The sequence below is a fragment of the Clarias gariepinus genome, chromosome 15 (assembly GCF_024256425.1).
Source record: "Clarias gariepinus isolate MV-2021 ecotype Netherlands chromosome 15, CGAR_prim_01v2, whole genome shotgun sequence".
Classification (NCBI taxonomy): Eukaryota; Metazoa; Chordata; class Actinopteri; order Siluriformes; family Clariidae; genus Clarias; species Clarias gariepinus.
Window position 1 is genome coordinate 11,132,361 of NC_071114.1, and position 25,434 is coordinate 11,157,794.

General features: G+C 36.5%; 4 protein-coding genes across 4 annotated transcripts in view; 2 read left to right on the forward strand and 2 right to left on the reverse strand.

The window, feature by feature from the left end:
• Positions 1-2,289, reverse strand: part of uox (urate oxidase) — a 13,784-nt gene extending 11,495 nt beyond the window's left edge. The window contains exon 1 of the mRNA XM_053512919.1: positions 2,272-2,289. The gene's annotated coding sequence lies outside the window, so the exon portion shown is untranslated. The remainder of the gene's footprint in view (positions 1-2,271) is intronic.
• On the forward strand, positions 383-7,609 carry rpf1 (ribosome production factor 1 homolog). Its single transcript, XM_053512918.1, has 9 exons — positions 383-673; positions 3,354-3,410; positions 3,521-3,601; positions 3,690-3,785; positions 4,017-4,170; positions 4,317-4,399; positions 4,638-4,819; positions 7,203-7,329; positions 7,455-7,609. The coding sequence occupies exons 1-9, from the start codon at positions 440-442 to the stop codon at positions 7,494-7,496; spliced, it is 1,056 nt and encodes a 351-aa protein (XP_053368893.1). The 5' UTR covers positions 383-439; the 3' UTR covers positions 7,497-7,609.
• Positions 7,610-9,613: 2,004 nt separating this feature from the next.
• Positions 9,614-14,361, forward strand: spata1 (spermatogenesis associated 1). Its single transcript, XM_053513585.1, has 10 exons — positions 9,614-9,640; positions 9,976-10,082; positions 10,477-10,594; positions 11,010-11,063; positions 11,164-11,442; positions 12,175-12,289; positions 12,391-12,516; positions 12,646-12,824; positions 13,996-14,094; positions 14,181-14,361. The coding sequence occupies exons 1-10, from the start codon at positions 9,614-9,616 to the stop codon at positions 14,289-14,291; spliced, it is 1,215 nt and encodes a 404-aa protein (XP_053369560.1). The 3' UTR covers positions 14,292-14,361.
• An 82-nt stretch (positions 14,362-14,443) lies between these two features.
• Positions 14,444-18,207, reverse strand: ctbs (chitobiase, di-N-acetyl-). The gene is made up of 7 exons (XM_053512615.1): positions 18,041-18,207; positions 16,924-17,062; positions 16,597-16,805; positions 16,337-16,508; positions 16,155-16,252; positions 15,236-15,397; positions 14,444-14,902 (listed from the first exon to the last, which is right to left on the reverse strand). Exons 1-7 carry the CDS (start codon positions 18,152-18,154, stop codon positions 14,687-14,689), a joined length of 1,110 nt encoding a protein of 369 aa, XP_053368590.1. The 5' UTR covers positions 18,155-18,207; the 3' UTR covers positions 14,444-14,686.
• Positions 18,208-25,434: the final 7,227 nt, after the last annotated feature.

The following is a 25,434-nucleotide window of genomic DNA, read 5'->3' on the forward strand; positions in this document are numbered from 1 at the left end:
CCACAGATCATTCATAACACTGGGAATATATACTGTACAGTTTCACATGCATATTTTAGCTGAAAGACTAACAACAACAAGTACATAAGGCGTAGTGTAACATCCCCCGGCCCTTATTTCTAAGTTGGCAACCCTTTCTATGTACTAGGTCCTATTACATTGTTTGTATCTGTTGCTAAACAATATAAAACAACCAAGTACATCATGAGGAGTTAATGTCACCCGCATTCGTCCATTATTTTGTTTTACTTCATGTATTTGTTTGAGTAAACTAATATGGCCACCCTTGAGTGAAATGGCTTCAGCGAAACGACATTCTGCCGTCTCCTGTCATGAGGCGGCGCATGCGCAAGTTAATAACACCACGAACATTTCCGGCTAACCCGGAAACGTTCTGTAAACACACGTGCGTTCGCAGTGAACGCTTAGCAGTTAAAACATGGATTTCGTTGAGGTGCCGGTGTCTGAAGATGCGCCCAGCTTTAAGGGTAAAGGTAAAAAACAAAAGAAGCAAAAGAAAAGTGAAGAGAAATCAGCTGAAAATGACCCAGAACTGTCGGAAGCCGCAGAACCTTTAGGCTCCTCTCTGCCTCCTACATTCAGCCTGTCGGAAATAAAAAATAAACAGCGAAGACATCTTATGTTTATGAAGCTCAAGCAGGAGAAAAGAAAGGTGAGTTTAAATAAAAGTTAGATAAGAGCCTGCAGTATATAATCTCACGAGAAATATGTCTTGAATGAAAACCTAGGTAACAACAGTGGTGTGTGTGTGTGTGTGAAATATAGATAGATAGATAGATATTTTATTGGTCCCGAAGGAAATTCCAGAAAAGAAATATAATTTTTTACAAAGTTTGCTGCTACACTGTTTTTAGATCTTTTTGTCGGATGTTACTAAACTGAAGCATAATTACAAAAAGTAAGTATCAAAGACTTTTATTGGCAGTTACATCAATTTTGTGCAAAGCGTCAATACTTGCAGTCCTCTTTTTTCAAGACCTCTGCAATTCTCCCTGCCATGCTGTCAAATCAACTTCTGAGACACATCCTGACTGATGGCAACTCATTCTTGCATAATCAAAGTTAGTCAGAATTTTTGGTGTTTTTTTCTTCTTCTTTTTTTTTCTTTCTGTCCACTACCTCTTGAGGATTGATCGCAAGTTCTCAATGGGAAGGTCTGGGAAGTTTTTTCTGGCCATGGATGCAAAATTTTTATGTTTTGTTCCCCGATCCACTTATCAGTTTTGCCTTTATGGCAAGGTGCTAGAAAAGGTCTTCATCACCAAACTGTTCTTGGATGGCTGGGAGAAGTTGCTCTCAGGGGATGTTTTTGTACCATTCTTTGTGTTCTTAGGCAAAATTGGGAGTGAGCCCACTCTCTTGGCTGAGAAACAGCCGCACAGGAATAGTCTCAGGATGCTTTACTGTTGGCATGATGCAGGACTAATGGTAGCGCTTAACTTCATACATTTAAAAAAGGGCAGCAAAGAAGCCACAGACATTTTGTGTTGCTTCCAAAGGCAGGGGCAGTATTCCTTTCTCAGTGTAGGACATGAAAGCTTCATAAAGTACTTTATTGATTTATTTATTTTATCAGCAAGGAGTAGGACTGCGCCAAGGAAAGTGTGACATCACTTTTTACGACACTGATGGGCGCAAAGGAGGCTGCATTATAGAGGGTGTTATGGTTTGACAGGTTTTTGTGGTTTTAAATGGTATACCTGTTGAAACAGGTATAGTGTGTGGAATAGACAACAGGAATCTCCAGGTGACATACCTCAACGTTGAGGTAACCCCACATGAATAACTGAAAATCTTCTTGTTGAATACTTTTATCTGCTTTTTGTCAAATGTATCTTGGTTCTCTGAAATATATACTCCTACACTACTTTTTTGTAAGAAAATATTTATTTTTTTTGTAAGAAAGTTTTCAGTGCATCAATGCTTGGTGAGACTGAACAGGACCATTGTGGAAACGTTGACCACAGGCTGGACTGTTTAGGCTTATGCATGTTTACTTTTTTGTATCCAAAGAGAGCACTTCACTTGCAAGATTTTAGACTTCTCCAGGCAAGTTTTTACTGCATATTACTCAGTAATATGACCTTATAAACCTTCAGTATACGTAGTGAAGCTCTGCCCACAATACGCACCTTTTACAACCTGAAACTTCAAATCACACTAAAATCAACACTACACAACAACAATCCTAGGTAACATTGTAGAGCCAAGTGTTTTTAAAGAAGAGGGTACAAAACGTCAACAACCTACCTTGCAAGTGAGAAATTCCAACACAGAAGAACGTTAAAGCTGAAAACACCTTCAATATATGTTGCAAAGCCCTGCCCACAATTCATACCTTTTCCAGCCTGAAAATACCCAATAATTACCTAAGAAAACCAAATAGCTTCAAGTTACGCTACAATCCACATTACATTTACATTTAGGCATTTGGCAGACGCTCTTATCCAGAGCGACTTACAAAAAGTGCTTTAATGTTTACAACATTGGATACATACTTACACTGGGTTAACTAGGTGTTTGCTGATAAAAACATTACAGAATGTTTTTGCTGATAAAAACATTACAGAATGACAATCACAGGTAACAATAGAGAACCAACTGTATTCAAAAAAGAGAGTACAAATGACAAAAAAAAACACCTATGTACCTTACAAGGGGAGAAAAATCTAACATGGAAGAACTTTAAAGCACACTCATATGTACATATTTAACTGTTGTTCTGTAACTTTAGATAACTGTCAATGTATGGCAAGGATTACTTGTACCACAGTCTTGTGGACATGCGCCAAAATGCCCCTTGTTCCCTGAAACATTGTCACCGAGTTCCCACTAGGTGACACTGGAAACCCAAAAGTTACAAATGCAGCCACGTAGTGTTGGTATGGCATAGGTGATTCAGATGATTTTCACTGCTTTAGAGTATGAGAATGTCTTAAGAATCTGACAAACCTTAGAACTGATTAAAAATTTTTGTAATTGAATGCTGCATGGTCAATAGATCATAGCGCCGAAGTGGTTGATTTATTTTTGAGCAGAAACGGTTCCGCAGTGCTACGTCAACAGGGAAACTCACCACTCTTTTGCACAAGCAGCACAAACTGTCAGTTAGTGAGATAACGTTGTAAGATCTCACCAGAACATTGTTAGCGTACATCTAAATATGCACGGTAGCCAATACTGGAAAAAATGTGCATGCGTGGACGCACGGTCGACTCTGAAATTATTGATACGAAACTAACAATTAGTACATTGTCTTGTATCGGACCACTTGTCAGTGTGCTCAATGCATTGCAAATTTATTTTTACTAATATCTTTTTCTCCACCTCAGCAAAAATTGCAGTTAAGAAAGAAAAGAAAAAAGGAGAGAGAAGCACTTGGTGATAAGGTACGTGAATTTTCATGTTCACCATTTAGCACTTTTGCAGGAAAATTCAAATTTTAAAGTCACAGAGTGCAAATGCAAGCAATATTTTTTTGGTTCATGCAATTATACAGGCACCGCCGAAAGAAGTTCCAAAGACTATTGAAAATCAGAGAATATACGACGAGACTGTAGTAGACCCAGAAGATGAAGAGGTATGAATATGTCTCCAGAAATGTTTGAGTAATACTGGCAATGGTATTATTGCTTCTGTTGTTCATTCGACCATGTTTCTGTTCATAGGTGGCTTTTGATGAAGGGACAGATGAGTTCTCGGCGTACTTTAACAAACTTGTAAACCCTAAAGTTCTTATAACCACCTCAGACAGACCAAGAGGCGTAAGCTCATTCTAGCTATTAAAAACTGTATTATATTTAAAAGTGTGTTTTTGAAACATTCATAAGGTTACCTATAAACTCCCTGGCCACTCTCTTAACGGTATGGATCCCAAAGAGTGTGCAAAGTATATATTGTCCTGTGCTGCGTCCATGTCCTTTATAATGAATGCATTCTTGGATGTTTGGAAAACTGAAATAACAGTGCAATTTAATTCCCCCTATTCATTTCAGAGAACTGTACGGTTTTGTGAGCAGTTAGCTACAGTCGTACCAAATGCACATGTGTACTACAGAAGAGGTCTTGCTTTGAAGAAGATCATTCCTCAGTGTATATCACGAGACTTCACTTATCTCATGGTCATCAACGAAGACAGAAAGATGCCAAGTATCCTTTATCTAGAAGATATTCAGGTTCCTCTCTATTGTTGTATAACTTTGATTGAAAATATACTTGCTTGTGTATATAGCCATGCTGTGGTGCATATAAAAAACACACTTTTGAATGTTTTCCTTAACCTGAGATTTTCAAAGATGGTTTAGTTCTTTGTCACCTTCCTGATGGGCCGACTGCACATTTTAAAGTCAGCAGTGTTCGACTCCGAAAAGAGATGAAGGTTTGTAAAACTTTCTAATGAGTGGAGAAGCGATCAATTGTACCAAAGTACATGCATCATGGGTTCCTCCCCCCCTATAAGAGATTAAAATATTCTAATTATTTTTAAGTCCACTCTCTTAAACAGTCTTATCATACATTTTCAAGTGCTTCTATCTATCAGATTTTTTTTATCCTGCATTTTAAATAATACCTTTGTTTATTCCATTCCTATTCTCTCTTTGTTTTTTATTGTACAGAGAAAAGGAAAGGCACCAACAGAACACCACCCAGAGGTCATACTGAATAACTTCACCACTAGACTGGGCCACAGCATCGGCCGTATGTTTGCTGCATTATTTCCTCAGGATCCACAGTTTGTTGGTCGACAGGTTGCCACGTTCCACAACCAGCGAGACTTTATCTTCTTCAGGTTTCACAGGTATAGAAACCTCCTGCTGTTGATTAATAACTCTCTGGAGGTACAGTTAAGTGGCGCTTCATGTGTCCTTCTAAATTTTGTTTGTTTTATAGAGAAGAATTAGGATGATATGATTACACAGTAGTAAGAGGAAAGGTGACTAAAAGCATCATAAAGTTCATTTTCTGGAATTATTCAGAATAAAGGGTCAAGGTAATGGATGTAGAATAGGTTTATTATTATTTTTTTTTTATTAGAATATTGTAATACTTTGTGTTACTTAAATTCTACTAAGGCCAATTGTTGAGGCTGACTATTTTTGTTGGAGTCACATTGAACATGTCTGTGTTACTAGTGACTCTGGGGGGTATTCCAGAAAGTTCCAGGTTATGTGACATACCCTGATAAGTTTGAGGGTAAGTTAGTGGATAACCTCAACTTTCGGTTCCAAAAACGGAGATAACTTTCTGGGTATGTATGTAACCATAGCAACTTACTCTCTGAAGATAACCTGCTTGCTAGCAGGTTATGTTCCAGGGTAAGTTTTTCAGAAGGTTATTCAGCATGGCGCGCACTTTTAATGATGATCCCATGGACGTGGAGGCACAAATTATAAAAAAAAAAATTTCGCCAGGAGAGAGTTATAAGACCGCGTATTGATGATTTTTCATTTCCTAATGATTATTTGAAAGAGCGTTATTGGTTTTCAATGAAATCGTTGATTTACTTAACACATCTCTTGAAACCGCATATTGCAAATGTCACAAACGGCGGGTCTGCGCTTAGAAAACATTCTGTACATAGTACTTTGTTTTTTTGCGTTAGGGCATTTTTTGTACAACGTGGGCGATGCAGAGCATATGTGAAAGGCAACTGTATGTCTGGCACTTAAACACTTCTTACACACGTGTGTACAGTTCCCTGGCCATAAACCTCTGCATGTTATTAGGGGAATTCCACAGAGTGGCAGGATTGTCCTTTATAGTAAAATCGATGACGCGCACACACACACACACACACACACACACACACACACACACACACACACACACACACACACACACACACACACAATCCTTCAATATATGACTTTCTATTTCAGGGTTTTCAAATGTAATTGGGTGCATTGATGGCAAACACATTCCTGTTAAAGCTTCTTCAATAAATGAGGGAGACGATGTTAATAGGAAATTTATTCATAGTAGCAATGTACAGGCAACAACCTAGTCAGTATACATTGGTATTTTAACCTAAAGAAATGAATGGCAGGAAATGTAAAGGCTTTCATTTAACAGCCAAAAGGATGCGGAAGGGATGTTAAATTTTTTTGTATTATAATAAAAGGGAAGGCGATGTTAAATTTGCAATTTAATACACTCACGCATTTACTCTGTCTTTTACTTTTTGCCATGCCGGCTCTCTTTCTTTAGCCGATGCAGCCGTATTGCTTTTTATCATTATTATTGGTTTGAATTCCTCATATGCGCGCATTAAAACCCCTTGTGAAATGCGCCGCTCTCTTTTTTTCACTTTGATTTTTCATTTTGAGTAGTGAAATCGGTGATCTATTGAAAATGTCTTTATAAATGCACCGTGCACGCGCACTAACTCTGGGTAACCAGTAGAGTGTTGATTAAACTTACTTTTATCAGGTCTTTTGGAACCGACATACTCGCGGTATGCGGGTTTGGGGTTAATCAACCCAGAGGTTAAGATTAACCAAATGGTAAGTTAACCAAGCTTTCTGGAATACCTCCCTGGTCTCAGTATTGTTTATGTGGGTATGTTTGCCATTTTAAAATGTCCTATTTAAAATGACCTGTTTAACTATTTGTCTGTCTGACTATACAGAGTCAGAAAAAAATGTATACACACTTCAGGAAAATAAAAACTTGTAGCAATAAATTAGTACCAAATATTTATGCATGTTATATATTAATACTACATATATGATAATAATAATAATAATTATATACATATTATTATTTTCCTGAAGTGTTATATAAATTTTTTTTGTCTGACTGTTTTTTTTTTTTTTTTTTTCATTTCGCTAAAGTTAAAATCACGCTAAAACTATTCTGATATATTCAAGTGATTTATGTTGCTATTTTGCTAAATTGGTTATTTTAAAAGTAAACCGTCTACAGTTTTAAAAAAAGTTTAAAAGTTGGCTGTATATTGCCAACAGATAATTAGCCTATTTCTTAGATTTTGAGGACATATTGTCACACTTGTCACACAACGCAGCTAGACGTTGTGATGTATATTATGTGTTATGGTGTTGAACGACTAACTACATTATCTTTATACAACTTTATACTCTTTTCTAAGTATAAAAGTTTTCTTAAGGCTGTTATTAAAATGTATTTTACTTCTGTTTATATTTTGTTTTTGTCTTGTGCAGATACATTTTCAAAAATGAGAAGAAAGTGGGTATCCAGGAACTAGGGCCCCGGTTCACTCTTAAGCTACGGTCACTGCAGAAAGGGACATTTGACTCCAAGTTTGGAGAGTATGAATGGGTTCATAAGGTGAGTTTGAAAGCTTTTTCTAAGCATAGTTGTGTTTTAATTTGACATCATTTTCAAGAAACGTTTTAAATAAAAAAATAAATAATAATAATAATAATAAAAAACCTCTCCCATTTGTATTTCAGCGCCATGAAATGGACACAAGCAGAAGAAAATTCCATCTTTAAAGACCTAGGGGAATAAAATGTCATCCACATAAGATGATTTTGATCGTAACATTTAAAATGCAACAGATTAATTTGTTTTTATTGTAAAAATATACCAGTTGCAATTCTGATAATGAGTCAAGATGATGATTTACTGATGAATGAATTGGAGGGGGGGGTCTTAGATTTTGAGGACATATTGTCACACTTGTGCAGCTGGACGTTGTGATGTATATTATAATGTGTTATGATGTTGACTGACTACATTATCTTTATACATCATTATATTCTGAAGCAGTATGTCTTTCTCCTTTGTTTAAACTGACTGAAAGCCATTTGAATAACTTTTTTTGTTCAGTAATTCAGGACAATACATTCACCAGTTTAGCTTTTTTGTCTTCAAACATTTTATTTGTTTGGTGTCTAGTTAACAAATTTCAGTAATAGAACTAAAGATTTGTCAAGATATTCGTATATTATCCAGATTAACTTATCCTAATTTAATCACACATGAAGATGTTTGTCTAAGTATTTGCTTTGTAATATAGACAGATTCAAAAACAATGAAAAAAATAACCCCTAAAAAGATGATTACCCAGCACTGTCAACTCAGTTGGTTAATTCTCTTCTGATTTTAAGCTATATTCTAGATACACAACTATAGTAGCAACCAAATCTCCTAAAAAGGCACCAATCATTCAAACTTTTTTTTTTGTTTTCATTTCAATGATTACAATTTACAACCTATGGGGAAAAATTAGGATCAGAAAATTAGAATATCTCCTGGTAAGTTTGAGTAAATTACTATTCATACAGTAAAATTCTGTGTATCTGTCTAATTAAGTACATGCTTGGGGAAAAATGCTGACATGATAGTTGTCCAGAGGATTATTCAAAGATTCAAAAAACTTTATTATGCCCAGAGGGAAATTGCTTTAACACCTTGTCCAAGAATGATGAGTCACAGAAGGTAATCACTGAAAAGGCTAGCTGTTCGCAGAGTGCTGTATCAATGCATATTCATGGAAAGTTGACTGAAATGGTAAAGTGTGAAAGGAAAAGGTGCACTAGCAGCTGAGATAACTGCAGGCTTCAGAAAATTGAAACCAGTCGTCAGACGCATCGTACGTTGGCTAAGGAGAAAGAGAAGTGGAGTGTTGCTTCAGTCCAGTGTGAAGTTTCCAGTTTGTGATAATTTAGGGTGCCGTTTCATCTGCTGCTGTTGGACCAGTGTTTTTTCGAGTAAAACATCAACACCGTCACCTACAAGGAGAATTTGGACATTTTTTTAACATTTTAAAGATATATGGAGATAGACTTTTTGTTTTCAGCAGGACTTGGCACCTGCCAGTGCATCTGCGATCATTCCTGATTTTTATTTCTTTCTACATTGTAAAGGAATGCTGAAGGCGTCCAAAAAATGCATTAATCTCCTTTGAACAGTTGATATTGAGATGTGTCTGCTACTTATTCTCTGTAAAGACTTCATAACGCCTCTAATCTGAGGTGCTGTTAATTGGTCATTTTTCAGGCTGATAACTCTAAAGGAACTTCTCTTCTGCTGCAGAGGTAGGTTTTGGTCTCGCCCTCCTGGGATGGCCTTCATGAGAGCCAGTTTCATTATGGTGCTTGACAATACTGTTCTTGCAAGAACTATTACAGAAAGGCTGACCTCTGTGTCTTAAAGTAACAACTAACTGTTGTTTTTCTTGTTGTTACATAATTACCTAATTCCATATGTGCTATTTTATAGTTTTGAAATCCCCAGTATTGTTGTAGAATGTAAAAAATAAATCACTAAACAAAAAAGAAAAAATTGCAAGTGACCCCAAACTTTTAAACGGTAGTGTGTGTGTGTGTATATATATATATGAATTGAAGCATAAAACACTGACATTCTGTCTGTTCATAAGGCTATAAAAAAATCCCTGTGGTTAAAAAAAAAAAAAAACTTGTGGACTATAAAATTAACTGCCAGTGTTTAAGTACCCAAGATTGTAACTTCGGACTCTCCCCCTCCTACCTCGAGATAATGTGTAGAGGTTTCATTCACATACAGCTGGTCAATCCAAATTGGTCACTGCATCTTGAAGGGTTACAAGGCGTGCTGAAAATAAAGTCCTGCAATGAACTATTACATGCGTGAGAGAGCTACAGCCTCAGAGGTATGTCCCACAAGCTGAGGCTTTTTTTTTTCTTTTTTTTTTTTGTGAAATAATGCTATTAAGATGTAATATTCCTAATGCAATTCTACATTAGACAAATATTCTTCTTTATAAATAAACAACACCTAAAAATAAAAGTAAAACAGAATGGCTGAGTAATATAAATAATTTGATTAAATATTACTGTAACATAAAAATAATTTGTTGCATTTAAATTCACCATTTCATGAGCCTACTGACTAATTTTCGAATGCTTGTGGTTACTGTAACATTTTATAGAATTATGCAAAGCTGTATTTTATTAGTCACCTGTGTAATGTTGATGCTCGGAGCAGTGTGTGGAGCTCCATGTGTTTTTTGTGCCAGACGAGCAGTGGAACTCAAGGTTGAATAAAGTGTCCGTCGAAGCCATAGACAGCTTCATATCAGGAGGATTTATCAGGCGAGTTGGCATATGAAATGCATTTAACTAACTTTTCTCTTCATAGTAAATAGATAACTAGATGCTAGTACTGGGATGCATGATGTAAATAAAAGTAGTTTGGAAGCTATAATATAAAAAAAAAGTTATTACAGATGTGAAAATAAAAATTCTCCTTTATCAAAACTATTACATTTAATAGCTGAGATCATGTTATTTAACTGATCCCTTGTCTAAAAAAATGGTTAATTCAAAATCTATCTATAAATATTGTCAACTTAGACCTAATGGTAATAAATGTCAGGAATAAAAAGCTCCAAAGCTCAGTATATTATGTTACACTTAACTGGAATATTGTGAGACCTTCTATATAAGTAATGTGTAAAACTATTTTGTATTCATTTTTATATTTCAGAGTACATCCAGACAAAAGTCTCAAAGCCATTAGAGAAGAACTTGGGTCATTACTCCTCCGATCTGAGGTTATGGACAGATATTACTTCTTAAAATGTGTTGGTAGAAGCCTAGCAATGGTGGGTAGCCTGTGCAGAAATAATACTTATATAACTACAGTATGATCTCTCTCTCTTGCATGTGTGTGTTTTTGTGGTTCTTTGCCAAAGTCTTAGGCAGGTGCAACAAAGTCCTCTGAAGGACTGGGGCTGGTTTTGCAGAATGTTCTGCAAACTAAGCAGATCATTTTCATATAAAACTACACAAATTTACTATATTTTAAGCAAAAGGGAATCACACCAATTATTGACTTTGCTTCATTAATTACTGTTTACTGCATGTTATAGTATGTTTTTTATGTAGAAACTTTTTTGAAGACACAATTGCTTTACATCAGTTATTTTCATGTGCCTAATACTTTTGCACAGTACTGTATCATCAGTGATTAAAAAACACAATTCTTTTTTAAATATGTCTGAATTTGTTGTATACCAGGTCAAAGCCAAACAAGAGAAAGACCTAAAAGCAAAATCCTTTGCTCCACCTTATGTAAGCATTTTATCAAAATGAGCATCTGTACAGATTTTTTTATAGCATGGGTATATTTTTCATAATCCTTTTTTGTATTTTATTTATTCCTACATTTCAGTCTCCTTACCCAGAGCTGTACCTGCTGCCAGTTAAAGAGAATTTCAACAGCCATTGCTCCAGGTCGCTAAGCTCAGGCACTGTTCTTTACAACACCGATTCTCAGACATGTTATCCTCCTAGACCCATTTTTGCACCTGGCCAGACAAAAGAACCCACTAAATTCCCACTAATCAAACAAGGGCCCCAGCAATATGTCCTAGCCCGAAGTTTAGGAAATGAGAGTAGCTCCAGTTCTTTGGAGGGGAGGGAGCAAGACACTCCAGGATGTGAATACTCTGTGTGGACTGACGCTTCCAAAATGTGTTGGAATGTCCAAGAGGAGTTTGCAGTAAAGCAGCATGGTAACAATTTATGCTTGGGAAGAGGCTATTCTTTTGTGAACTCAAGCTGTCCTTTTATATTATCATTCAAATCTGTATGCAAATAATTGATACAGTTTAAATATTTTTAATGCAGAAATGTGCCCCAGCAAAGCAGCTCCAAATGAAACTGAGAGAAATGGGATAAAACCTTGTTTCCCGAGAAACTTTAGAGATACTGAAGTACCAGACATAACGGAGGATCCAAATACTGAGTTATTCCACTCACAAGGAAGGTAATATTGTAAAAGGTGGATTTGTAATAAAAAACATGCTGTGAAAGTAAAGCGGAAATTGCTCAATAAGACTTGTATTTTCCATAATGTTCTACAATTTAGGAAATCTAAACTATCTACAACCTTGAAGCTATCCAGAAAGAAACCAGGTGATGAGGTGAGATATTGATTGAGGGTCACATTCATCTAATATTTTTTAATTGTCTTCTTAAATGTAAGCTAAAAAATGTTTCTGAATGAGTCACCCAGAAGACCTGGGAAGTCTTATACTCATAAATGCCTGAACCTTGTAAATACACTATGACCTTTAGGGGCTGCCTAAAATTCCAGCAGGGTTGCTTTCCTGTCCAGTCTGCAATGAAGGTGCATGAAAGGCTTTATTGCAGAAAGTGCCTTGTGTGCTTCTTTTTACAGCAGCTGCATGTGGATAGAGCCGAAACGATAGCCCCTGTTTTGTGTGATTCAACTCCTCGCGCCCTTTCCCAGCCTCTCCATGAGCAAAAGACCACACCTGAACTTTCATCTAACAGTGAGATGTTACTAAAATCTTAAATTCCAATGCAATAAAATAAAAGATGAATAGGAAAGAATAAATTATAAATAAATCAATAAATCAAATGCCAAACCTAGGGGATGATCTGCTGAAAGAAATCAGACTGGTCAAAGAAGAGAGAAAAAAACTAGAAAAGACAAGACAAGAACTTCTGAGAAAAGGAAAAGAACTGCTAGCTCTGAACAGACACTATAGGAACCAAGGTACACATTGGTTTTAAAATGTTAATGATAATTCATTTAATGAAAGGTATACACTAGTTGCATTTGTAAACGACATACTTTAAGTCTCAATCATAAAACGGCTCTTGTCCTCTAATCCACAACCACCAGCACGAGACAAATGGAAAAGAAGGTATTTTGACACCAAAAAATCCACAGCGCCACTGGAAGAAACTTTAAAAAGGCTTCGCCAGGAACTTGAGACATTTTACAACAAATTGGTTCAGCAACTACAGGCCAGAGATGGACGAAACAAACAAAGACGAGCAGGGAAACTGTCAAGTACAAAGGTCAGCTATTTCACTACTCAGTCAAAAACAGTGATTGGGAAACACATGAAAAACATGAAGCAGTTAGTTAGCTAGTCAGACTACTCATTTACATTTAATTAATTTGCTAAGAAATCTTAACAGACACTCTTAAAATCGAACATCATGATTTTTTACGCATACGGTGAAATATTTCAAGGATTTTTAAATTTCAGTTATTACAGCTTATGAAAAATTTGTTCTAAAAAAAAAGTTTTGCTGGAAAAGAGAATTGGCATCTCCACAAAGCTTGTTAGCAGCATGAAGTTAGCAGCATGAAATGCTCTAAAACCTCCTGATTGTCAGCTACATTGAGTTTGACCTTGATAAAACACAGTGGACCAACACCAGCAGGTAACAAGGCATCCTAAAATCATCACCAACTGTGGAAAACCCAGTTTTTCTTTTCATTAACCCAGACTATCAGGTGTTTGCTGATGCTTCTGACTCTGGTTCAGAAGTGGCTTCACACTAGTAATGCAACAGTTGTTGAAGACCTCTATGCATGGTGGCTCTTGATGCACTGACTCCCAACTCACTTCACTCCTTGTCAAGTTCTAGCAAGTTTTTGAATAATCTTTGATTAGAAATCTTCTAAAGACGTCCCTGTTGCTTGTGCAGCTTTTCCTAACACACTTTTGCCTTCCAGTCAACTTTCCATGAATATACTTTGATAGAGCACTCTGTGAACAGCCAGCCCTTCCAGCAATTACCTTATTCTCATTGTGGAAGATGTCCATAGCTATCTTTTAAATCAGCAGTTTTCTTTATGATTTTAGTTGCATGTACTAAACTAGACTGCACCATACATAATATTTATACTGTATAAGTAGTAATTTACTGGATTTCAGATTTTTTAGTGGGTACATGAGCTGTAAATAAGAAAAGGCTAGAATTTTTTTTGACTTAATGTGTAATAAATCTAGACCTTGCAGAACTTGGCGGAATGTTGGTGGGCAATCGCGGCGGCTCACGGTGCCTAACAACGCACCTCACCGTGAGTCTGCATAGGAAAGATAGGGGTATTACAATATATGTTTAATCTAAATAGAACTACTAATTAGTAGTTCTAATCAAATAAAAAGTAGCATTTTTATCCCACATTAAAACAAGCCCTTTGTGTTTAACTAAAGTACTAATAAACTTTTTACAGAATGACCTGATAATTCAGATTATGACTGAAAGTTGTGAAATAGATAACCTGAAGAAAAACATTGATGATGCCAAAATGAAACTTGACACAGAAATTAAGGTATGTAAATGGTCATGTAATCCACATTCACATTTATCCCTGCACTAAAAATATAAAACTTTCAGTTTTTCTTCTGCAAACTTTAGCTGAGGATACAAGCTGCCATGGAGCTTCAATCCCTGAAAGCAGAACTAATGCAGAAAAAGTCTCAGTGCTCATTTGCTGGGTCTTTCACCGGCTCTGCTGACCTTGGATAACATCATGACTCACTTCAGCAACTTCCTAAATTTAAAATGCTATGATTTCTTAATCCTAATTGAGGCAGCTAATGAACAGAACAGGCTTTTTCATAGGAAAAGAAATTAAGAAAGTTTACAGTGTGTCTACTAAATAATGTAATATTTAGCCCTTTACAATATAAAATATTCTTTTATTCAGTGTTTTAAGATTACACTGTAAATCATTGCTTACAATAAAAACTTCAGTGCATAAATTCTTCAATATCTTTTGAGTCAACTCATTTAGTTGGTGGGAAAGTTTCATTTTTACTGAGAATGTTTTTCAGTATTTTATGTTTTTTTCAGTTGAAAAAAAGCCTTACAATATGTATTTCATTAGCTCTGGGAAAAACTTAATACTAAATAGGAGGCTTCTAGGAGACCGTTATAGATGCTGTATGTTGCTTTTGGATAAGTGCATTCCACATTTCTGCACTTTGCTGCTGGACAACAGGGTCATCTGTGTAGTCAAGGAGATTTCCATTCCACATGCCAATCCCTCTCAGTTTCTGCTGTCCTACGTAGGCAGCCTTCAATGAAATGCTCTCTGGATCATCGTACCACACTTGATGGATGGTCCCCTTGTCATCCTGTGGGATGTTAATTGAAAAGTGATTTATTAATTCAGTATGCCACTATGACGACATTCAAAATGTTGTTTGATGTGAATTTGTATTCAAATTCAAATTCAAATTTAAATTTATTTGTCACATACACAAACATACACAGTACGAAATGTAGTGAAATGCATTATACGACTGTCATAGACCCTAGAAGAGAATTAAAGTTTACAAATAAGAAATAAATATGAATAAAAGAAATACGATAGAAATTAAATAAAAAATTAAATTAAACTAGGAAAAATAGAACTAAAAATAAAAATAGAAAATAAAAATAGAAATAAAAATAGAAATGAAAAAGACCTTGTAATTATAATAGGGAGCTTGTTGGATTTTATCCCAGAGCCTTCCAGACGCAGAGCTATTGATTTGCTTCATTATAGTACTGTAAGGAATTTGCTTTCCAGATGCATCACTGCAAGGAGCTCCCCTAAATGGCACTTCAGGAATTGTACAGATGCCCTCCTGTGAGACAGAAATAGAGTTCATTAAATAATGTAAATATGCATAAAATTTGTATATTTAAGTTAGGAAAATGGAAAACAGTACAGAGCATAAAACAAACATGTTCTGAAAGAATAGTGCCAAACTGTTAGCTTTGCAAAAAAATGTAGTTAAGAAAAAAACAACATTGTGTATAGCAATCACTTAAACACTTGATAAAGCTGCATTGTTTAAAGTAAATAAAATGCAATAAATTCACAGTAGAAATACATAGCTATTTTGAATTGTGAAAGTTCAAATTTATTGTAAGGGCCCCTGTGGGTCCATGTGGGTATTTAAAAAAAAAAGAAAAAAAAAAGGGGATTATTCTGTGTTTTGGCTTTTTGTCCACATGCAAGTTCTTTTGTAAGTCACTAAAAATGTTCCTTTTGGAAAACACTTTCCAGGCTTTCCAAGACATTTAGAAATGCTCCTTTTTTAAAAGAGACATAGAAAGAATTTTTCTTTTTTTATCGTGAAGGTCCGCGATACTGTATTTCCAGCGTCTGACGTCAATGTATGACATACTCTGAGTGTAAGAACTTTTGATAGACGAATATAGTGAGGGTTATATTGTTAACTTGTGGTTTGGCATGTCTCGACAGCATTAAAAAAAAATTAACCAAAGGAGAAAAAAAAAAAAACTTTTGGTAAAATACTCAAGACAAATTTAGATAAAATAGCAGGCAACAGGCATTCATTTGTTTTCTTTCTTTCTTTCTTTTTTTTTTTTTTTTACCTGAGATAAGTTGAGACACAGGTAGTCATAACCATACCAAGGAACTCCCATCACCAGTTTTTTGGAATCTATTTTCATCCCCATATACTGATCATATGCTGTAACACAAATCAAATCATAAAAAAATGAGTAAGTTCCTCCAGTTATCAAGCATTCTCCAAAACCCCAATTATATTTCTTACCTGTCAGTGTTTGATTTAAAGGTGCATTTGCCATTGCAATGCAGTCCCCCCAGATCTGACTCTGTTCGTCATAAGACATAACAAAAACCAGATCGCAGGAATCTGCAATTGCTTTGTAGTCATAGCAGCGCTTATCAATGCATTTAGGTGACCAAGCCACATCGAATGATACCTATGATTTGTCACAAGAGAACTAAATGTTAGCTATTGAAGTTATAGCTGATATCAAGGCATTGTTTGTGATTTCCTTAGCATCTTACCTGAGAACCTGGAATTTCTCTGTGGAACATTTCAGTTGTCTCCTTGACAAGGGCTGTCAAAGCATGGTACTCAGGTGAAGACTCTTCTACAGCCTGCTCAATGTCAATGTTTATGCCATCCATGAACTGTCTTTTAGCCAAATTGACATTTTCCATGATCCAAGCTTTTCTTTTGGCAGCATCCACAATATCTAAGAGGGGCACATCACCTGTAAAGAAAACAAACAAACAAACAAATAAATACAGGTACTTCATGGATATAACATTAATTTTTTTCTGCACACTTGAGTTCCAATAAACAATCACTGGCAAATAAAAAAAGTCTACCTTTTAAAACCAGTCTTGCTCCTTTAGAATGAGCATAGCACAATAGCTCAGCGTCATATTTTCCAAATGCAGCAACTGTCGTCACAATGGACCAATCATAGAATTTCCATGCTTTACCCCCAACATCAAATACGAATACCTGCAGAAGAAAATATAATATTTACAAATACTGAAATAGAGGGAAGGCATATCTTAAACCACAAATGCACTGGCTATTCTATTAATGTTAAGACTTGAGAAACAACTCCATGTTACATTCATAGTGTGTCCACATCATGCTGGAATTACCAGCTGTGAATTTTGTCAAAGCTTTGATATTAGACTGTACAATCAGAGCTGTCCCAATAAACCAGTCATCGTGCTGCATACTGTTTTTCGCAAAAACATACAGTACAGTAAAATGTTTGTGCAATAGCAACTATGCAATAACACCATTAGGAGAATTTGGGAATGCCAATTAACCTAATCTGCAGGTCTTTGGACTGTGGGAGGAAACCGAAATCCCTGGAGGAAACCCACCAAGCACGAAAAAAACATGCAATCTCCCTGGAGGTGCAAGGTGACAGTGCTAACCACTAAGCCACCGTGCCGCCTCCTACTGGATATGTTCCAATATAGCAAAATACTTTATGGATCTTTGTATATGTCAGGTTGTTATGAGTTTCAATTAGAGCACAGGGGCAGTCATGATAGAATGCCCCTGAAGAAAACAGGGTTAGGGTCTTATAGTGACAGATTGGGGTGACTGGGCTTGAACCAATAATTTTCTTATAAACAGCCCAGTGCCTTGCCTACAGAATACAGGAATGCAGGAAAACAGGAATGCATGATGGGGATTAGTTAAATAATCCTGTTTCGTATTACTGCAGCTGAAACCAAAGTAAAAACAAACAAACAAACAAAAATAATATATGAAAAAACTTAACGACCTGTTTATTTGACGTTTCTGGTGGCTAAATATGGAAAGGTAAAAAAAAAAAAAAAAAACACTTATTTTAATACATATTTATGAGTATTATCATAGCGTAACAAGCACTAGTGTGACACAGTGTAATTACCGCGCTGCGCCTATGACATGTTTACTCACAAACGGGGAATCTGGAGCTAAAACACTCACCTCGAACTCGTGTTCATTTTGCACTGGCTGACAAAGCCTCTCCTCTGTACAGGGACACACTGCCGATGATCCTGATACACTCAAAGCGACTACAAGCGACACAGCCAGCCACATTTTCCTCTGATTATCAGAAAGTAATCACAAGACTGTCCTATGTCTCTTTACTTCCTCAATATGGTGCGCGAGAGGGAAAAAAACCATTGCGCGTGACTGGGCTCGAGCTCACTGTGAGCGATATGTTAACGATACGGAGCAGATCGTAATAAAGATTGCGATTTGTATTTCTTCTTTTTATTATTATTATTATTAGTAGTAGTAGTAGTAGTATTAATAAACTAAAGTTATCTTTTGTGGAATCACTAAAAGCTATTCAACTGTAGGATGTTAAATGTCTTCCAAAAGAAGAGCTGAAACTCATTTCAACTATTAAGACTTATACTATTTGAGGGTTTTTTCCCCGCGTTATTTACAGTTAATGAAAAACAATTCTTGCAATTAAAATCTTTTGCCTAAAAGCTAATAAATACGTTTTTGAATTCAGTCTTAATTCTTGCTGAATTAAATCATTTTTTAAAAAGCAGTGTTGTTTTCTTCTTTCATTGTTGCATTAAATTAAAATTTTAATTAAAATTATTAAATTTATAATCTGTTGAAGCCTCAAATTAGCAACGTTGTTTCAGGGCAGATATAAAAACTCAATCTCTATAAATCATTTAAAGCGTCAGTTTTTACATAATCACTTACTCACTTACAATTTCTACAACTTTATCCTGTACAGAGGGTCATGGGAAGGCTAGAGCCTATCCCAGGAGAGATACAAAGCATCACACACATACACATCATTCACATGCTCATTCACACACTACAAGTAATATAGGAACACTTATTAGCCCAAATAAGTTTTTACATTACATCACAAATCAAGTAAATAATGATAATCAGTAATCAATACTCTCTTCAAGAGCTGGCTACAGTCACTTACTTTAACTAAACTGACTTCATAGATATTTATGCAATGCTGTATTATCCTTTCTAAATAGCTAACACTTATAAATGACATTCTGTTCTTTAAAGCTCATGAAAACTAACTATAAAGAAAACAAAACAAACAAACAAACACACACACACACACACACAAAAAAAAAAAAAAAATTCCACTTGATTCCACAGTAGCACAGTAGGGGGACATCCATTAGCCGTCTGTTGATGCTCAACTTCTGATTGCATGGTTGGTTGAATTCAGTGCATTCAGGGGTTGTTTAACGAGATCTTGTCTAGATCTGTGGTAAGATTTCATGCTTATGTTGTGGTGATATCTGCAAAGTAGTAAATAAATTTTTGGCATGAAATGTATGAAACTTTTTTTGGTTAAAATTTGTAGGATTTATAGCACAGGCCAGAAGATACTCGAATTGTACAGCGTCTGGAATACTTCTCAGCGGTCCTGCTGATCCCTGACTTGGTGAAGTTGCAAAAACAATGTTATAATTAATAAAACCAAAGAACTACTTAGCTTTTAGTATTACCATTATGTGGTACTGGAAAGACTCACCAGGATTTCTTATTTTCATATGCAGAATTATTGCCATCATTCTCCTTGTTAGCTCTAAGCGTTTGCCACTGGTCTTGCTTAGTAGCTATTGCCGAATTCTGCTCCCCTACAGACCAGTTCTCTACTGTGAACTGAGTTTAAGATTAGAAATTATATGAAATGATAGATATTAAAACAGTTTTAATCTTCTAACCTTCACATCTTAATGCTTTGAACAAGACACTTTGTTTGAATGCAACTTTTATTTAAATGATCAAAAATTCATGTTGCCCAGGTGTCCCCTATTAGAAAGACTGTATAAAGATTTAATAACTCTAAATGTCTACTCTTGGTTGAACAACTTCCTTTTGCCTGTGAAGTCTGTTGAAAAAAAGAACATGAGCCAATCTGAAGATCAGAGAGCAAGACATTTTGAATCAGAGAAAAAAAAATGATTAGAGCCATTGCACAAACGTTGAACAAAGTATGTGCTGATAAAGGGGGAGAAAAACAACAACTGGCATATTATCAACCAGACACCAGACACGTGGGAAAGGTCAACAACTAAAGAAAGCTGGGAAGAAAGAATTAGTGATGTCATCAACAATATACAGAGTTGCATCCTTACAGGGTAGGGATGAAGTTAATCAAAATCCAGAAATATAGGCCATGCTAAAAAAAAAACAAAAAAAAAAAAAACACAAAGCCTCAGTAAGACTCTGAAGAGCAGACTCGATTTTACACAAGTCATACAAAGATGAACCACACAAGTTCTCTACCTAAACCCCTACCAAAGTTTTTATTTATTTGCACAATAATAGATAACAGATCTTTATTGATAATAGTCCTTTACTGCCACATATATTGCTTATACACCAGAATGTTGCAAAAACAGAATGTCTTAAAAATAAACTTCCATTTTTCTCTGATTCTCTAGATCAAACTGAATTGAGAGGCTCCATAATATTAATTTCTGCCATATTGGATTTTCCAACATTTCCCACCGTTTCTATGGTTCTCTTCCAGTTATCACCAAATTTAAATTAGGACTTATTATCTCATGATTATGACTTGCTAACTCATAATAGTAAGTACTCATTATTATTGTCAGAAACTGGCCGACAAGGGCATGTGGCTCCCTCATAGTCCTTCAGCATACAGGGGCTTTTCCTAACACACTCATTCACTTACATCTAAATTTAATAGAACACACCTAAGCAATCCCAGACCAAATACAGTACTGTGCAAAAGTTATAAAGATGTGGATCAAAAAGTGATTTTTTATCAATAAAACAATGGAAAGTAAAGAAACAGAAGTGAAAACCAAAACAAAACAAATCAGAAGATCTATCATTATTTTCCCAAAATGTTTGGAACAACTTACTTGCTGAGTTCCTTTAAAAACTGTGTGCAAGGCAAAGGGTGGGCACACTATTGAAAAAATAATCACAGATCCTCTTTGGACTTAGACTGCTTCCAATCCTTTTGTCTCTTTATGTTCCCAGACAGATTCATTTGCAGAACACCTTGTACCTCTCTATGCTAATGATAGTTCTTAATGACATTAGCTTTTTTTTTTTCATTGTTCTGCATTGTGCTGAACACCACTAATCCTGACCAAATCTCCAACTCTATTAGCAGAAATGCAGTCTCCAACTTGCAGGGAACCTCTGACATGCTTCACTCTCCAGAGCACCTGCTGCCATTTTTTTTTTTGCACACCAGTTCTTGTGTTTGTGTGCATAGTTAAATTGCATAGCCTTGTTTCTAAGTTAGAAGTATAGCTTTGGGGCTGCAATTCTTACAATTTTGGACAGACTTCTCTGGACAGTTGATGGGTATACTGTACATGAGTCCCACTGGTTTCCACCATGTCCTGACTTGTCCACATCTGATCATCAACATTGCCTGTATTTTTGTGTTTCTTCAAAATAGCTTGGACAGTCTGCTTTGAATTCATTGCCTAAGAGAGAACTTGCTAATGGAGTATAACTTGTATTTTGTTGCTGTGCTCAGACTTGCAATGGTGTATGATGAATGATGAAAATGCCTCTTTTTTGTGATTTTGACTTTGATTACATGAGTTTGTTGTTAAATATGAGGCGCCGTATAGGGCTTAAATCAAACTTTACTCATGCACACACATATGAAACACTTGCATACACATATATGAAACACTCACACATACATATATACTACTAACTGCTCAAACAACTACATATGAAATGCGCGCGCACATACATACATACTTTCCGTGCACATACATACATACTTTCCGCGCACACACATACATACTTTCCGCGCACACACATACATACTTTCCGCGCACACACATACAAACTCTTCTCGCACATTCACCTATGAGATTCTCAGTGTAACCGGAAGGCATTTCAGTGTAACCGGAAGGCATTTCAGTGTAAAAGGAAGGCATTTCAGTGTAAAAGGAAGGCATTTCAGTGTAGACGGACTTGTCGCTTCTTTCTCCCTGAATGGTAGTACTGGTTTGTATCATCACTGCTCAATCACATGGCGTATTCAGAACTATCCACATAATGTCTGAATATTTCAGCGGCAGAAAACGCAGGTGATGATTTGCAAAAAGAAAATTGAAGCACGGAATCTGTGGCTAATATGTCGGATCCTACAACAGAAAGAAATACTGTTTTGTGAAATGTGTTTCCTCGCCTTCGCTAATATGAACAACAACTCATCGGAATCCCACGGGACAAACATTGTTCCGACCCCCCATATCACCCACTTTTGTGGTGATAAATAAATCACTCGTTGTCTTCTAAACTGTCCATTAACGGTCATTTACGGGCATTTAAGAAACGCTACTACTAATCAGGGAGAATGAAGTTCATATACATTGAAATGACTACACCCTACACCCTACACCCTACTCCCTGCGCAGGAAATGTCTGAAAAGGGAACTTCACTCTACAAAATTCCACCATTCAGAACACCATGCAACGTCACTTCCTCCTTGCGTTACCATGGTAACACAAGCACCTCGGATACCTGTCGCTGCTGCTGTGGAAATTTCACACTACGGACATTAAATATAGATTATTTATTGAAACAAAAACTGATACCATAAAAAAATATAAAACGTATTATTTATTTATTTATTTTTACAGATTACTAGCCTATATAATACGAATGGTTTCTTTATTAAATCAAAATGTAAATTATTGTGTCCTATTTATATGATGTCCTCGCCTCGATAATAATTATAATAAAAATATAAATTCTTTTTCGAGTAAAATTTTTTCACACTCCAGCGATATGTAATGACTTATAGGAAATTATCCATTCCCTTTTCCGCTAAACTAAAGATCCGTTGTTCACTCGTTCCCTACACCGCTACAGTTGGCTTTGTGCGCGTGCACAGAAAGTATGTATGTGTGTGCGTGCGTGCGTGTGCGCGGAAAGTGTGTATGTATATGCGCGGAAAGTATGTATGTATGTGCGCGGAAAGTATGTATGTATGTGCGTGAAAAGTATGTATGTATGTGCGCGGAAAGTATGTATGTATGTGCGCGGAAAGTATGTATGTATGTGCGCGCGCATTTCATATGTAGTTGTTTGAGCAGTTAGTAGTATATATGTATGTGTGAGTGTTTCATATATGTGTATGCAAGTGTTTCATATGTGTGTGCGTGAGTAAAGTTTGATTTAAGCCCTATACGGCGCCTCATAGTTAAAGCTTGTGTAAGTATTTTAAGAAAAACCTTTTACCTGGATAACTTACTGATGCTTTAATATTACTAGTGTTAATTTCATCAACGAAAATAATAACGAAAAATATTCATTGACGAACTTTTTCATTGTGACTTAGACGAAACGATGACGAGACGTAATGGATATCAATGAACAGTGACGATATCAACATGCAGTATTGTTGATGAAAAAAAGACGAGACTAAAATGTGGTTTAAAAAAATAAAAGCTGATAAAACATTAGAATTTGTAACGACGCAGGTCGCGCGAGGGGCAGAGCCTCGTATAAACTGTTCAGAGCGAGCAGATCCGCAGGCTGCTACCACACGGAGTTCTGAACAGGCACAGGCGCAGCCATTTATACACGCGGTTGCCAGGCAACGCCGCCGTCAGGCTATCATCCTGAACGAGCCGCACCTGGCGGCGTGTTTATATTAGGGTCCTGATACCTCGGCCTTTTTGTGTGATCATTTAGGTAGCACCGGTAAGGTATCAGGGCCAAAGACAAAGAAAATTTAAAAAAGACGAACGCGCTTAAAGACCCAGCCTCTGTCTCCCTAAAACGCAGGCGAGTATGAGAGAGAAAAACAAGAGAGCGGCACGCACCAGTCTAGCGTGCGCACTCAGTTTAAATTAATATTGCACAGCACAATAATATAAATCTCTCTCTATAAATCCTCAGTAAGGGCGACTGCCCCGAGAGTATATTAGTTTTTGTTTCAATCTCCAGATCCCCGTCCTTTCTCGCGTAGACGGCGGAGCTCTGTCTATTTTATGTTTTCATTTTTCTTTATTTCCTTTTAAGGTATTAATTAGTAATCCCATGCCATCTTCAAACGGGAGATTTGTTAAGGTCTTTCCGTGCATATCATAAGCGCTCTCACAAACTCCTACAGTGGAACCTTGGATTATGAGCATAATTCCTTCCGGAAGTGGGCTCGTATTCCAAAACACTCATAAACCAACTTTAATTTTCCCATTAGAAAAAATAGAAACTTAAATTATTCGTTCTACAGCCCAAAAAAAGAAATCCATAAAATAATTAATACAAACTATGAAGTAAAAATAAAACAAATTAACCTTCACTTTACCTTTAAAAAAAAAAGTACAAATAAATCCAGACAGACCAGAGTGCATTTTCCGTTTATGTGCGCAGGCGCTGTGTGTGTGTGTAATGTGCGTGCACACACATACACACACACATTAACGAATAGATTGTTTTATTGGAAAAATTAGCAAGGAACAATGCTAATCACACTCGCGTGAGCGTAAACTAACAGAATCGGTGCTGTAAAGTAAAAAAAAAAAAACCTGCACTTTACTTCACAACAGAGCAGAGTTTCTGTGTAAGGCAGAGAGTGTGCTTTTGTATGTGTGTGGAAAGCAGAGAGGAGGAGGGGGTCTGTCAAGGCGAGTGTGTGTGTGTGTTGGTGTGAGTAAAGGAGCACTGTGTCAAATTATGCGTGTGCACACACATGATAGGCTGATCTTTGCTCGTTTTGTGGAACACTCGCAAACCGCGTTACTCGCAATCCGAGGTTTCACTGTATTTCGTTGACCCCCTTTAAAACCCTGCGCCAGGGCTTTTATCATTAAAACTCGTGGTGTGGCTCTCCATACCCCACCACACGTAACATCTTTATTTTCGTCAACATATAATTTTCATCACAGTCCGCTTCGATAAGCTGTTCATTCATTTTTAGCATGAACAACAGTATCTCCCAGGTCACAATGCGTTGTATATCAGGAGTAGTTTGCGCACGCAGTGACGGGATGTTACAAGCTCAGTCCTCTTTAACTCTTTGTCATCACAGGTTGGTGGTTCTGGCCTCGACTGGTGTTGGCAACTGTTTCTCTGGGGACTTGACAGTTCGATAGTTCAGGACTGGAACTTCTTACAAGTCTACCTGGGTCTTCAATAACTACCTGGACTCCATATTAACATCAATTAACATCAGCTATTATAGCTGAACTGCCTCCCACCCTACACACTGTATAAATGCAGATCATTTACTGCAATCTGTTTCCCCCAAATGAGGATGGGTTCCCTGTTGAGTCTGGTTCCTCTCAAGGTTTCTTCCTATTACCATCTCAGGGAGTTTTTCCTTGCCACTGTCGCCCTCGGCTTGTCCCCAGGGACA

Excerpts from the sequence above, each read along its gene's own strand:
- rpf1 (XM_053512918.1), top strand. The coding sequence starts at position 440 with ATGGATTTCGTTGAGGTGCCGGTGTCTGAAGATGCGCCCAGCTTTAAG. Across the intron at positions 674-3,353 it reads TCAAGCAGGAGAAAAGAAAG|CAAAAATTGCAGTTAAGAAA; the intron begins GTGAGTTTAAAT and ends TCTCCACCTCAG. Across the intron at positions 3,411-3,520 it reads GAGAAGCACTTGGTGATAAG|GCACCGCCGAAAGAAGTTCC; the intron begins GTACGTGAATTT and ends GCAATTATACAG.
- ctbs (XM_053512615.1), bottom strand. The coding sequence starts at position 18,154 with ATGTGGCTGGCTGTGTCGCTTGTAGTCGCTTTGAGTGTATCAGGATCA. Across the intron at positions 15,398-16,154 it reads TGTGTCTCAACTTATCTCAG|GAGGGCATCTGTACAATTCC; the intron begins GTAAAAAAAAAA and ends TCTGTCTCACAG. Across the intron at positions 14,903-15,235 it reads CTCCCTATTATAATTACAAG|GATGACAAGGGGACCATCCA; the intron begins GTCTTTTTCATT and ends AACATCCCACAG.
- spata1 (XM_053513585.1), top strand. The coding sequence starts at position 9,614 with ATGCGTGAGAGAGCTACAGCCTCAGAG. Across the intron at positions 12,825-13,995 it reads GGAAACTGTCAAGTACAAAG|AATGACCTGATAATTCAGAT; the intron begins GTCAGCTATTTC and ends AACTTTTTACAG. Across the intron at positions 14,095-14,180 it reads AACTTGACACAGAAATTAAG|CTGAGGATACAAGCTGCCAT; the intron begins GTATGTAAATGG and ends TGCAAACTTTAG.